The sequence below is a fragment of the Antechinus flavipes genome, chromosome 1 (assembly GCF_016432865.1).
Source record: "Antechinus flavipes isolate AdamAnt ecotype Samford, QLD, Australia chromosome 1, AdamAnt_v2, whole genome shotgun sequence".
In the NCBI taxonomy this organism is placed as follows: Eukaryota; Metazoa; Chordata; class Mammalia; order Dasyuromorphia; family Dasyuridae; genus Antechinus; species Antechinus flavipes.
The window spans coordinates 327,487,745-327,502,178 of NC_067398.1; the positions used below are offsets into that span (position 1 = coordinate 327,487,745).

Consider the following 14,434-nt stretch of genomic DNA (forward strand, 5'->3'; position numbering starts at 1 on the left):
TGGAAAAGGAAGTGGGCTGGCCATGTAGCGAGTAGGAAAATAGATGATCAGACTGAATCTTAAACCCAGAAAATGTTAGAAAACACAGCTGAAAGCCTTTAGCCCATTGGGTCATAAATAAATAAATAAAAGGATTTATGGGAAGACATATGGACAAGAATTATATAGGATGAACAGGTAAGCCACTCAAGAAAGTATATCTGCATTGACAAAATCTTTGTGGTTTAAAAAGGCCTTTGTGACCTGTTCCAAGAGCCTAGCCTTAAGAAAAATACTATTTTCATAGGAAAATGTATTCTGAAGTTCAAACTCAATTCATATGTTATCTAGGAGGATGGGTAATTAATCTGTTAGCATCCATTCATACCCTCTAGAATTAATAGACAAGGAGACTAGGGTCCTGATAGATTAAGACACAGAACAGATAAATATTAAGGGGAAGAGGGTCAAAAAGTTTCAAAATCTTAAGTATTGGAATCAGAGAAGAGTGAAAAACCAAAATAACATGAAGGCACTGCTCCAGCATGGGAACTCTGAAAACATTACAATAATTATCTTCCATGCATATCTTTTTATGTCAATCTATGCAGAAATTCCTAGTTAATTACAACTCTCTAAGCAGGAAATTTACTTCACAGAGGCAAATGGTTAAACAATTAAAACTTTATTGTCTGAGCTGCCATGCAGAGATTTAGTGGAAAAAGCAATTTAGAAAAAAAAAAAAAAAAGTGGGCTAGGAGACAGGAACTCCCAGGTCTGCCACTAATTATATATTCTCGTTATCTAGAGAAAAGGGGAGCAATGGTCCACTCAATGTTGTATTATTGTCCAGATGATAATGACAAATGATAATAATAGCTAACATTTATATAGTGCTAACTATGTGTCAGACACCATGCTAAGTATTTTACAATTATCATCTCATTTGATCTCAGATAAGTTTTGGGGTAGATGTTTTTGTTTATTACCATTTTGCAGATGGTAAATTAAGGCAACCAGAGATTAAGTGATTTGCCCAGAGTTACCCATCTGGCGAATGTTGGAGGCTATATTCGTATTCAGGTCTTCCTGATTGAGGGACCAGGGTCTCTTCAGAGATCCATAACAGATGCTATTGTATTTTAAGAGGGGCATTGACACATTGGGGCAGGTCTAGAGGAGCTGACCAGGATAGTGAGGATATGAAAAACAAAGTCATTTTAGGATTGATTGAAGGAACTGGAGATGTTTAGCCTGGAGAAGAATATAGTGGAGTATATAAGTTTGTGTAAGGATATTACAATCTTCAAATACTTGAAGGATTGCCACAGAGAAGGGGAATTAGACTTGGTTTATGTGGTTCTGTAGATTAGAATGGGAAAGTTATAAGCAGGCAGAATTCAGCTCAGGAGGAGGAAGAACTTTCACTCAATTAGAGATGGCCAATGATGGAAGAAGCCATGGCTCAGGAGCCCCAAAATCTTGCTTTGAAACCACACGTCCTGGGTTCACTTTCTTGACACATACTGGCTATGTGACTGGGCAAAACCACTTAACCTCTCAGTACCTCTGGCAATTCTTTAAGACTATAAGTTGTAAAGAAATTGCCAAACTGCATTGGGAAAGGGAATTTCCTCATGTGGAAATTTCTTTATTAATGAAATTATGTCTAGTTTAGTCCCTATCTCAAAAATAGGATTGCTTTGTGTTTCGTAGTGAATTTCCATTAGATGACTATTTATTAGAGATATTGAAGATAGAACTCAAGTTCACATACATGTTGTATTAGAGAACTTTGGAGATCCCTTCTAACTTTAAGATTCTGTGATTCCATCAATTTATGGCCATTGGTAAGTCAGTTATATCCCTGGGCCTCAGGTTTGTTACTTATAAAATAAAAATTAAATTTTATAATCTTATTCTCATATCATAGGAATATTTTATAATTTTTATACAAAATACTTGAAGTACCTTCACAAAGTTGTCTTGTTCATTATTGAACTCAAAAATTGAGTGTTTTGAGCTTAATAATAATAATGATAATGATAATGATTTTTGGCCTAGAAAAGATACATGATCACTCCAGATACACTATCACATTCAATCTTCTTAAGAGATACGTACAGGTTTGATAATCAATGAGTAAAGTCTATAACATCAATTCAAACAGGAAATCGTGTATCCTAAGAAATGTGCTTCTTTCATACTCACCAATTCCCTTTTGAGGGTAATAGGAACGATATTCTGTAAGATAGTTCAAATGTGGTTTGTCTGCACTAATTTCATAGTATCGAATGTTCCCATCACCCTGTGAAAGAGCACAAAAAAGAACAAGAAGATATGTTGGTTTCTCATTTGCTTTGGAACAATACGAATAAAATAATCGCATTTATTTTTATGTTCAATTGAAAACTAAAGTGCCAAGGAAAATTATAAAATTGAAACAATAAAGATTTAAAGGCCCTTTTATTTTCCATTCTTGTTCCTATTTCTCAGTAGCCCTTATTCTTTTTGGGTAGAGACCAGGTATTGCTGCAGTTGACAACTACTAAAAATAGTTGCTTCCAAATTGTTAGGAGTCTTTTCCTTTATCTAGAGTTTGTATTTCAGAGACAGAATAACTGTTGTGTGTGTGCGTGGTGGGAGGGGAACAATGGAGAAGAAAAAGGAAAGTAAGAAATTGTGGCCTTTTTTTGTTGTTGTTAAATTTTTTTTTTAGAGTTTAAAAAACAGGATCAAATTTTTTTTTAGCTGAAAGGGCTTTTGAAAGTCATTTAGTTGAACATTCTCAATTTACAATTGAGGAAAATTAAGTTTAGAAAATTTAAATGACTTTTTTCAAGATCACATAGGTAATAAATGTCAGAGGTAGCATTTGAACCCAGATCTTCTGAGTTCATATTTAGTGCACTCTACTTTCCAATCTACCTCTGTGAACCCATGAATATCTTACTGTCCAACTCATTATGGCATGGATGTGATCAGTAGGAAGCTATGTGCTATCAAGTTAGAAATGCCTTTTCTGAGGGGATGGGAGGTGTCTTGCAATGAATGGGCCATGAATCTGGTGTTCCAGGAAAATTCTGGCTAAATTCAGAGAGGTGATAGGTGGCTGAACTTGAGTCATGGATATTTTTTGTCCCAAAAACTCATGAAGGTTCTATATTAAGGTATTGAGGAATTATGATATGCATTTATTGTATTTCATTTTTTAATAATAGCTTTTTATTGCAAAGACAGTTTTCAACATTCATTCTTGCAAAACCCTGTGTTCCAAATTTTTCTCCCTTTCTTCCCCTACCCCTTCCCTAATCAGCAAGTAATCCAATATATGTTAAACATGTGCAATTCTTCTATACATATTTCCACATTTATCATCTGCATTTATTTTAAAGATTGGTTACACATACTGATGAAATATAGCCATCAGCTTAAAAGCTGATGTTTAAAATGTATTTCCATAATTTAATAAATTATTTCTCTGTCTAAAAATATTTATATCCTCAGGTCTATAATGAAATGAAGAATTCAATATTCAATTTCATATTTCTCTTCCCCCTTCTAAGAACTCAATTACTGTATTACTGCCTATTTAGCAGCCTTGGTTTTAATTCTTATACTTGCAAAACTTACCTTGCCCACCACATAGAGCATATTGGTGTCTGAATCATAGAAAGGGAACAATACACCAGAAGAGCCATCTAGGTCCTCTTCAACTAAAGGCACAGAAAGGTCATCCTGTCCAGGAAAGAAGAAATGAAAAAAGTCTATTCAGTTACTTGTTTAGTTGTACACTAATGTATCCTTGCCCAGATTATACAATTTCCTGGGAAAATCTCTAAATTCTCCACTACTAATTGTTCCCCCATTTGCAGCATCTGATAGGACCCAGAAGAAATGGCTTGGAAGCAGGAAGAAGTAGAAATAAAAAAAGACAAGGAATCTGTCTTTAAGTTAATAAATTTTAGTTAATAATGACCTGGTTTGTTGGAATTGGAATGAATAACTTGCCCAAAGTTATTCTGGTAGCATTTTTCCCAACCATGAATCACCTTTCCCTGGTTTAATGTTGTGAAGTTTTCATCTTATTAAATCCATAGAGTCCCAGACCACTAGATCTGGATGGCACTTGAGAGAGAGCATGTAGTTCAACTCCATCATTTTTATAGATGAGGAGACAAATACTAATAAATGAAGTGATTTTCCTAAAAGCATATAGTAGATTAGGGTCAAAAGTGGGAGTGACATTTAGGTTTTTTAATTACCAGGCTAATGTATTTTCTATAATCCCACATTGCCCTTCTAAGAATAGCTTTTTCTCAGTTTGCAATAATCTTAAAAAGCATGAGTGCTGCCTTGTGCATCATGAATTTCCCTTGGTAGGGCTGGATCCTTGGTGCTTCCAGCCAAGCATATTCCCCAAGGTGTAATTATACCAATGATTCCCTTAGAATCGTATCTTTTTTTAGAATTGTATCTTAAAGGAAGGATTTGGGATTTAGGATTTAAGTCAGAAAATTTTAAGTTTTCTAGATTTCCCCCATAAACAGATCAAATTTGTGCTTCAGAGTGAATAAGACTGGCAAAAAATGCAAAAAAGACTTGGGCAGAGCAGGGGTCCTTCTAGCATAAACTAAGAAGCCTGAAGACCCTGGGATGAGTTTAACCAGTGTGAAGTGCAAATGCCTCCAGGTTAACTCCATAGAAACAGAAGTGGGGACCACAAGAGCTAGCTGGGATTGTCAGATGGGACCACAGGAACTTTCACTTCCCAGACAGTGTGAGGGCTCATGGATCTGGGAAGTCTGAGGGAACCTCAGCCCATCAGGAACACCAGGCCCAGCTATGCTGCAGAGATACCTTCAGTGAGAAAGAACCAGCACACCCAGCTGAGTGCAGATCCAGTGGGGCAGACTGCGGGCAATTAAAGGGGAAGGGAACTTTTGGTTTGGGGTTCCAGGTTAGGAGAACTGAAGTAAAGCTGGAGGCACCCTCTCCCCAGATCCAGCATCAGAGGTGCTTACATTAATAGTTCTCATCAAAAAATGAACAGAGCCAGAAGAAAGAACCCAATCATAGAAATTTACTATGGGAATAGGGATGACCAGGGTTCATCTTCAGAGGAGGATCCTAAAGAGTAACAGTAATGGCTCCCTGCCCAGAAAGAATTTATAAACGAACTCAAACAAGACTTTACAAATAAAATGAGAGATAGAAGAAAAACTAAAAAAAAAAAAAATCCAAGAAAAAGATTATTAAGAAGATTATGAAAAAAAATTAACAAGGAGACACAGTCTTAAAGAAGAAAATAACTCTTTGACTATTAGATTTCGACAAGGGAGAGGCAGTAAAGCTATTAAGAGACCAAGAAATTACAAAAAATATATAAAGAATGGAAAAACAGAACAGAATGAAACATAAGAAAAACAACAGATCTGAAGAATAGATCAAGAAGACAAAATAGAAGAATAATTGGACTACCTGAAAGCTATAACCAAAAAAAATCTTGACATGATAATGCAAGAAATAATCCAAGAAAATTGTCCTGGAGTGACAGAACAAGAGGGAAACTTAGAAATAATAATAAAAAAAAATCCATTGATCTCTACCTCAAAGAGATCCTTTGTGGAAAACACATGGAAAAATATTATTACCAAATCTTGAAACCCCCAAATCAAAGAGAAAATTTTGCAAGAAACAAACAAACAAAAAAATGAATTTGAAGATGTTGGAGCTACAATTAGAATTGTACAGGAAATTTCAGCAGCCACAATAAAAGACCTCAGGTCCTGGAACCATATATACTGGCAATCAAAAGAACTAGGCCTATGGCCAAAAATATCATATCCAGCAAAATTATCCATAATATTGAATGAAAAAAAAATGGACACCTGAGTTCAAATCTGGTCTCAGACACTTAATATTAATAAGCTGTGTGACTCTGGGCAAGTTATTCATTCCAATTCCAACAAACCAATAAACAAAAAACAACAAAAAACCAAATCAAAACAAAAAAATGACCTTCAATGAACTTGAAGATTTTCAGGACTCTGTCTCAACCAAACTTAATAAAAAATTTAACATATATAACAATATCAAAAGTTAATTTCAAGGAACTCAATATGAACAAATCATTTATGTTTTTAAAATGGAAATATATAGCATATGTTTAAGATTGACATCAGTAACTGGATAACTCAAAAGAAAGATTGGAGCAGAGTTAAGTATGATTTGATTCTAAAAAAGCAAAACTTTCTAGGAAAAGGTAAAAAATAATAATTGTGTTATACAAATGAGGTGCAGAAGAAGAACTGACAAAGAGGCATTAAGGGAGGAGGAGGTCTCATAGTTCTGAAAATCTACTTACATCAGGAATGGGTTAAATAGGGAACATTACATATATATATGCCATAAAGTGTACAGTATCCTTTGAAATCTATAAAGAAATATGAAGGGGTTGGAATAAGATAAAGTGGGATATAAAAAGATGTACAGATTTATGACAGTGGGACAAGGGGATTAATGAGAAAGGGATAAAAAGGGGGGAAGAAGGAAGAGGAAAAGATAAGGGGATCCATGGGTGTAGGGAGGTTAAGTAATAGTAAGGCAAGTTAAGGAGCAGAATTAAAGTAGAAAAGTTAGCAGTAATAGGAATTAGGAGGTATACATAAACACTACAACAAGGATTAGGAGTAGAATTTATCAGAAAAAAAAAAAGTAGGGCTAGCAATCATTGACCTTAGTCAAAGTCAAACTTAGAGGTTCAATCAAGAGAGAAATCTACATTATATGTCAGCCATATTAATATTGTTTTAAATGCATGTTTACCTATGGTTTGTATATGTGTCTGAGTACATGAGGATATTATGCATTAGGTATAGATTATGTATATGTGTGGGGGAAATATATCTTTGCTTAACTGTAACTTGCTTGGGGGAGGTGGATGAAAAGGGAAAAAAGAATAAAGTTAAACGTATACAGCAGAGCACAAAAGAATAACCTACAAAGAAGCAAAGAAAAGATGGACAGTCATGAATATAACTTCTTCTATTATTGTATATGCTTTTTGGAATGAAATTTTATTGTTACATATTTTGAATCCTTCCTGATATTCTGCTAGGCACATAACAATGTTTTTTTCCTTTTCTGTTTTTCTTTCTCTATTCATTTTTTTTTTTTTGCATTTAGTTCAATTAAAAAAGTAAAATACAGAAAGAATGGTATCTTATATTTCAAAACAGTGATGAGTATGGTTGGGTTGGAGGGGAAAGAAATAAGACTTTATCCTTGTCAAAAAATCATAAAAACAGAAATGGATTAATCCTTACAGTCAGGAAAGGAAAAACATACAAGAGGGATAAAGGGGATAGCAAAGGTCAGTGACTAATGGAAGATGGGGAAAAAAGGGAATGGCTAAAAAAGCTCTCTATTCTAGTAATTTGATTTAATTTAATCTGGGTAAGCAAATTTTACAGCAAACACTTGCTGTATACTATGAATGTTTGAGCATTAGATCAGTAGCTCCTATGGATATTTGAAGTGATAGAGAAATTACAAAATCTAAAAATGAAAGTGATTTCTAGTTTGTGTTGTCAAAGAAATTGTTAGTATTAAAGAGAAAGCAAATGGCAAGTTTGGTACAATAATTTTGAATATTTTTTGGGAATGCATTCTCTTATTGAAGAAAAAGAGAGTTTGGGTCTAAACAGATTAATATTATTTCTCTTCATTGATAAAGCTCAATAAATAATGAAAACCACCTAGTTCTCTTTGTGCATGAGGACAGAATCACATTTAAGAAGAGTCAAGCTGGAAAAGTAGAACATATAGGACATTTTTCTGGATGGTGATCCAGGAGAAGTAGAACTGAACATCTCAGGAAAGTTGTCTTGTGGGAGTTCAGGTGACTTAGTGTGGAGCCTTTTGCCAGTGAGCTTTAGCTGGGATTCACCAGGATGGCCAGAAGAATTTGACCAAGGTCTACAAATCCTAGAATTTTGCCATTTTGAGTTGGCTGGGTCCTTGTTTTGACTATATAGGGCCAGACCATTTTTTATGTTGGTGTAGGCAGTTAACCTTCCATATTAATGGAAGACCTGAAAAATGTTCATTTAGTGACCAGACTTAGAGGAGTCAGATTGATTGTATCTTTTTGATTCTCCTGTGACAGTGAAAGCCCTTGTTCAAAAGAGTTGTGCCCAGTTGTATTCATATATTGGAAAAGAACTTCAAGGGTTGGATCAGAATTTGGGTGTTACCCGAGTCCTACTCCATGAGGTGACTGCACCCAAATTGACACCCATGCTCACAGTTTGGGTCCCTGGGTGTATAACCACAATTAAGGTCCCAAGAATTCTGTGGGTTTGCAGTCCTAGACTATAGTTTCCAAGCTTCCTTACTGTGCTTATCTTTAACAATCAGCCAAAAGATCCAATTAGTTTGAAGCAAAAGCATTTACTTACATGGTATAGTAAGAACAGTAATTAAAAACTTTCTCCATAAATTTGATGCACAATGTTCCAGAAACATATGTGATGTCAGTGAGCATAACAGATACATAAAAAGAGCATACAGGTAGTGAGGCTCACGCACAATGGACATAAGTGACCAAGGCTACTCATGTCCCCAATTCTGTAGCCCCAATATTTTTTTCTCATTTCATGGCATTACTCCCTGCAGGGTACAGTGTCTCTGTGTTGAACAGGTCACTCAACTTGGTTCTCTGTTCCTCTTTTTTTTTTTTTTTTTTTTTGCAATTCAGCTCTTAACTGCTAGAATTAATTCTCTGTTGAATCTATAGCTGGCTTTCTTCTCTGCTGCAAGAGGTTACATTCCTCTATGCTGTTTCTTGCTTTGATTCTTTTTCTCTCTGATTCATACTGAATTTTATATCTCTAATTCGGCAAGTAACTTTACTGCAAGATACCATAGTTAATGACATTGGTTAAGGGGTGAGGGAAGAAAAAAAAGGAAGGATAAGAAAAATCTCTTCCCCCCTTGAGTATCAAGAGCTCTCTCTCTCTTTCAAGAGCTGGATTTTTGCAAAGCTGGATTTTTTTCTCGGTTGCCAGGGAACTCTCCTTTATTGAATGACTCACTAGAGAATATAATCATCTGTGAAAGGGCCACAAGAATGACTGATCCTTTGTTAGCTATTAACTAATTGCCTTCTAATCTTATCAAAGAGAATTTCTTCATATCTCATAAGGAATTATAAAATGCTTCTTTGCCCTTTGTTTAAGACACTAACTGCCCGTTATTTCCTGGTATATCAGTTGGACTGAGAGATGGAAAATCCATTGCTTAAGATGAGTGTTCTGAGCAATTCGTCTCCTTCACCCACTATTGCAACATTTGGGAATGTTAGTAATAAGACTAGATTAATGCTAAGACTTTAAAACAGCCAGTTTCTAGTCTCTTGTAGTCTACATATAGAGGGAAAAAATGTCATGAGAATGCAAATAAACCATAAATGTGTTTGTGTGTATGTGCTTGTATGTATGGATAGGTCTGAGTCATTCTTTACATATGACCCACATATGGGCATAATCTCCTCATCTTTATTTTCTTGTTTTATTCCTTTATTTCTATTTATCTGCCTTTCTACTCTAACATCGCCTTCTGCATAAAGCCTTTCCTGAATCTCCAAAAAGCTATTGTCCTCCTTTCCAGAATATTTTGTATTTAACTACTTTGTGTTTACTTGCAATTATTCATTTCCTATTTATGCTTTATATGTAATTATTGTATCCTCCATTAGAATGGGTCTGTATATCTATTTGTTATTTCACTTTTAGAATGTAAACTCTTTGCAAGTAATTTCATTCTTTGCATTTATGTTGCCACTGGCAGATAGTATGTATTTAATAAATTTGATTTTAAATGTACTTTGTAGTCACCATTACATATTCTGAAACCAATTATAAGACCGAATATTTCTCAGTGTGGTGTCCTAATTTGGAATCAAGTGAGTTTAAGGAAAGCTGTCAGCACCATGGCCAGGGGAAGCAGCTGGCTTGATCCATACTGAGTGGGGATAAAAGTCAGGGATCTATCTGGTTCATCTGAGCTTAATCTGTGAAAAGATGCTGAGATGTTTATTGCCATAGTTACTATACTGATTCAGGTCCTATCACTTTTTGTCAGTTCCATTGCAATAATCTCTTGATTAATCTCTCCTTCAAATCTTACCTATCTCCAGTTCAGCTTCTGCACAAATGCCAAAGGGATGCTCTATATCATTCCTCACTTCAAATGTTTCAGGGGCTTTCTGTTTCCTGCAGCATCAAATAGAGACTCATATGCTTGACAATTAAAACCCTCCATAGCTAGAAAGCAGTCTACTTTTCCAGGTTTAGTTGTGGAAGAGGATATTAGTACTCTTAAAACACTCTACAATCTCCCAACCTGGTCCACTCCCCTGTATCAATGAATTGGTCTGAGTTATTTTTCACAAATGATCCATATATGGGCATAATCTTCTCTTTATTTTCTTGTTTTACTATAATTTTTCCATATTCTATCTATCTCTCTTTCTTTGCACAGGATGTTTCCCATGCCTGAAATCTCACTCCTTACCTTTTCCTTTACCTTTTAGAAATTCTCTTAAAAAATCTAATTTAAAATTTTAACCTTAAATTTACATGAGACTTACTTGATTCTTCCAGGCTGTTAATTCCTCCATGAAATGACTATAGATTTAATTATATGTGTATATGTTGTCATCACCCTAAAATGTTAACTCCTTGAGGGCAGGGACAAAACAGTCCCTTGCATTTTTTTTAAATCTCTGTATCCCTAGCCAACTCCAGTATTTAGTAAATGTTTCTTAAATGATCAATTAATTTTTTTGTGATAGTGAGCTTAGAGATAAAGAGACCTCTGAAACTGTCCAGTCCAACTTCTTTATTTTACAGATGAGAGAAGAGAGCCATAGTAAGATTAAGTGTCTTTCTCAGTGTCATACAGATAATAAACACAAAAGAAGAGATCTGAATCCAGATCTTCTGATTTCAGAGCCAGTGCTCTGTGCCATATTGATTTATGTTTAGAACAGAGGAAGGGGAGATAGCTGGGTGGTACGGTAGAGAAAGTGCCAGACCTGGAATGAGGAGGACTCAGGTTTCTGATTTCAAATCTGGCCTCAGACATTTAGTAGCTCTTATGACTCTGGGTAAGTCACTTAACACTGCCTCAGTTTCCCTCATTTATAAAATGAGCTGGAGAAGGTAATGGCAAACCACTATAATAGCTTTGTCAAAAAACTCCAAATGGGGTCATGAAAATTGGATTTGACTGAAAAATGACTGAACCAAGAAGGAAGGGCTATTCCAAGTTGACAGTAGGTTTGGTTAGGGTGTTCTTTGGGCCTCTAGGTGGTTAAGGTTGTCTATATTGTGAAATCAAGACCTGGGCTTTGAATAAGGCTTTTGAGTAAGAACTTGACTAAGAGCCTCTACCATATGATCTATAAAATGGGAAAATTCCCTTCACTTCCCTTGACAATGTTTCTTTCCTTTTGCTCTAATTTGCAAGGAGATAGCCTAGAGAAAGGAAGAAGCATTATTATAATCTTTGGGTGGTAATTACAACCCTTATGGGTTTTCATATAAGTGAATATGGGGGTCATGGAATTATGATTTATTATCACCAAATTTATATATCTATTTTATATACCTACATAATCAGAATCATGTAAAAATTTCTCAGGCGAAAAGGGGTCACGAGTGGAAAAAAACTAGTAAGTCCTCTACTCTATCTTCTACTCAACTGTCAAATTTATCTTCCTAAATTTCACATCTGACCACGTCACTTCCCTTTTCAATAAACTTCAACATCTTGCTATCACTTCCAGGATCAAAGCTCTTCAAAACCTGCCTCTTCCTATTTTTCCAGTCTCTTTATACCTCTCTTACCTCCTGCCCCCATTCCCACAAATATATTTTGCAATATAGTGATACTGGATTCCCATCACTTATTCTATCTCCTGGCTCTGGAAAATTGCACTTGTCATCCTTCTAATTGTACTCCCCAGCTTTGTTTAAATCCAGTTAAAAGTCCTATCTTCTTTAAGAAGCCTTTCCTGATCCCCCTTAATTTCAGAATCTTCCCTCTCTTGATTATTTCCAATTTATCCAAAATATCCAAGTATGTCTGTACATAGTTGTTTGCATTTTGCCACCCTATTAGACTGGGGGCTCTCTGAGGACAAAGATTAGCTTTTTTTTTCCCTTTGCACAGTGTCTGGCACCCAATAAGTGCTTAATTAATGCTTGTTGGCTGATTGTCAGAGAATCAGTTTTTTGGAAGGATCATGTTTTTTAGAAGAAGGCCATTCAGAGAACAGTCTTCCCAAGGCAGCCTCAGATGAATTTATAATAGGGTACTTACAACTCTAATGGAATGCTTGAGGCCTTAAGTGTAAAATGCACTGAGAAATAGTTTGTGGTCACTCAAATATATTGAACCTAGTAAGATATGGTAAGATTTTTAGAGCCATTTAATGGAATTACAGTAATATGCCATTATAATATATATCTTTATATCTTATTTATTTATTATATATACATATATAAATTATATTATTTTATATATCTTTATTCTATGAATTCAGATATATGAATACAATCATAAATATGTTATATTGTGCTCCCAGTTTTTATCCTTTCCCAGCTCCCAGGCTAAGAAAAAGGTTCCACTCATTTACTTCCTTTAAACTAGGACATGGAAATTATCCTGACTACACACCCACTACACAAGCACATGTGTAGCCAAACAGAAGTAGAACCTTAGGTCTGCAAGGTCTCCAGTGGATACTGGAGAAGAAGGAAATTTTCTCTTTAATAGGTAAAGCTCATAGCTACTCTTCTTGCCATCCTGCAACCTGTGCTTGGAGTAAAAAGGCCATTTGTCTAGCTTTAAAATCTCTTGATTTTTATATATCTTGTAGGGAAAAAGTGAATGAGCAGGAGGAGAGAGAAAAAAGAATGACAAGAAGTAAATTTAGGGTTAGAGTCAATAAAAGGAAGGAATTTTAGTGGAAAGCAACAAATGACATAAATAGGAAATGAGACAGATCTAAGCAGTCCCAGTTTGGTCCTTGTTCCAATCCCATGTTTTGAAAGTTGATTGACTCACCTCATTCCATACTGCAATTTGCCTGTTGTTCCATCTGGACGTTCCAGTGGACAGCAGCTTTTTCATGTTTCCAAGAAACAGCACTTTGTTGGCTCTGTGAGATTTGTAGTTTGCTTCCTACAAGAAGATGACACACTGTATGAGCACGAAGACATAATTTTAATGGATCAGTGATTCCCCTCTCTCACAAAGGTGGGAAGGAGTCAGTTATGATTTTGTGGAATATTCAGGTAAAGAGTTTGTCTGTATGATTATTCCTGAAGATTTTGTGTCATTATTTTCTGAAAATGGCTTGAGGTAGGTTAAGGACATAAAAATTCATATGGAAATCCATGAACATAAAGATGAGAGCAGCTGAATGAGAATAAAATAGAATCATTATAAATTCTCTATCCAGAAATTTCCTAATTCAGGTTTGGAGTTGATAAATAGCAATGCCAGAAAATTATTTTTAAGCATTGGGTGTACATGGATTGTTCTTCAGAATTCATAGAATCATAGAATGGGAAAACCTCAGAGTCAGCTGAGTCCAACCTCTATCTGAAATATAACCTCCTCACCCCCAAAATCAGGAGGCAGGAATCATTTCCACAATGATAAGATATCAGAACTCCAAATGATTAAGAAGATCTGCTAAATATCTTTAAACTTTGTATAAAATATTGCCTTATAAATAAATATTTTATATATATATATATAATATAAAATATTGACACAAAAAGTTGTTCTAGATTTGTAAGGAAGAAGAAATAGAATTTTTTTGGTAATGACTTATACTATATGTTTCTGTGATTTAGTTGTGAGAATTCTGTTAATCAGGATAGATCATAATTCTCTATCGCATCCTAAATCCTATGCAAGGTCTTGGAGGGTTACTGTCACTGAAAAATTTATCACCTTACACCCAAATTTACATTTCTCTAAGCTTTGCTAAATAGTCTTCAAATGATATATATGAGATAATGTAGTATAGCGCATAAGGTGCTAGAGTTGAAGGTAGTAAGTCCTGGGTTTGAATCCTTTTCCCAACACTGGCTCACTGACACTAGACAAATCATTTACCTTCTCTCAGCCTCAGTTTTTTAATCTGAAAAGTGGAGATAATAGCAGCTACAAGATTGAGCTGAAGGCAAAATGAAATATTTATATAAAATATTTTTCAAAGCTTGAAGGGTAAATAGCAATGATACTTTAAAAAATAAATTTGATAGATATATCTTGTTTTTATATTACCTGTATTTTCTCCTGTATTTCTTGCCCTTCCCTTTCTCCATCTATTATAACAAAGAATTGTCTATTAATCTTATACACCGAGCCT

The 14,434-nt window shown here is 35.0% G+C and overlaps 1 protein-coding gene across 2 annotated transcripts in view; it reads right to left on the minus strand.

Moving 5' to 3' along the window:
- The window catches only part of CORO2A (coronin 2A), a 156,315-nt gene that overhangs the window by 16,114 nt on the left and 125,767 nt on the right, over positions 1-14,434 (minus strand). For both annotated transcript variants that reach the window (XM_051967025.1, XM_051967015.1), the window contains exons 6-8: positions 13,117-13,233; positions 3,613-3,717; positions 2,191-2,287 (exon numbers count right to left, since the gene is read on the minus strand). In XM_051967025.1, coding sequence (XP_051822985.1) covers positions 2,191-2,287; positions 3,613-3,717; positions 13,117-13,233 — 319 coding nt within the window. The remainder of the gene's footprint in view (positions 1-2,190; positions 2,288-3,612; positions 3,718-13,116; positions 13,234-14,434) is intronic.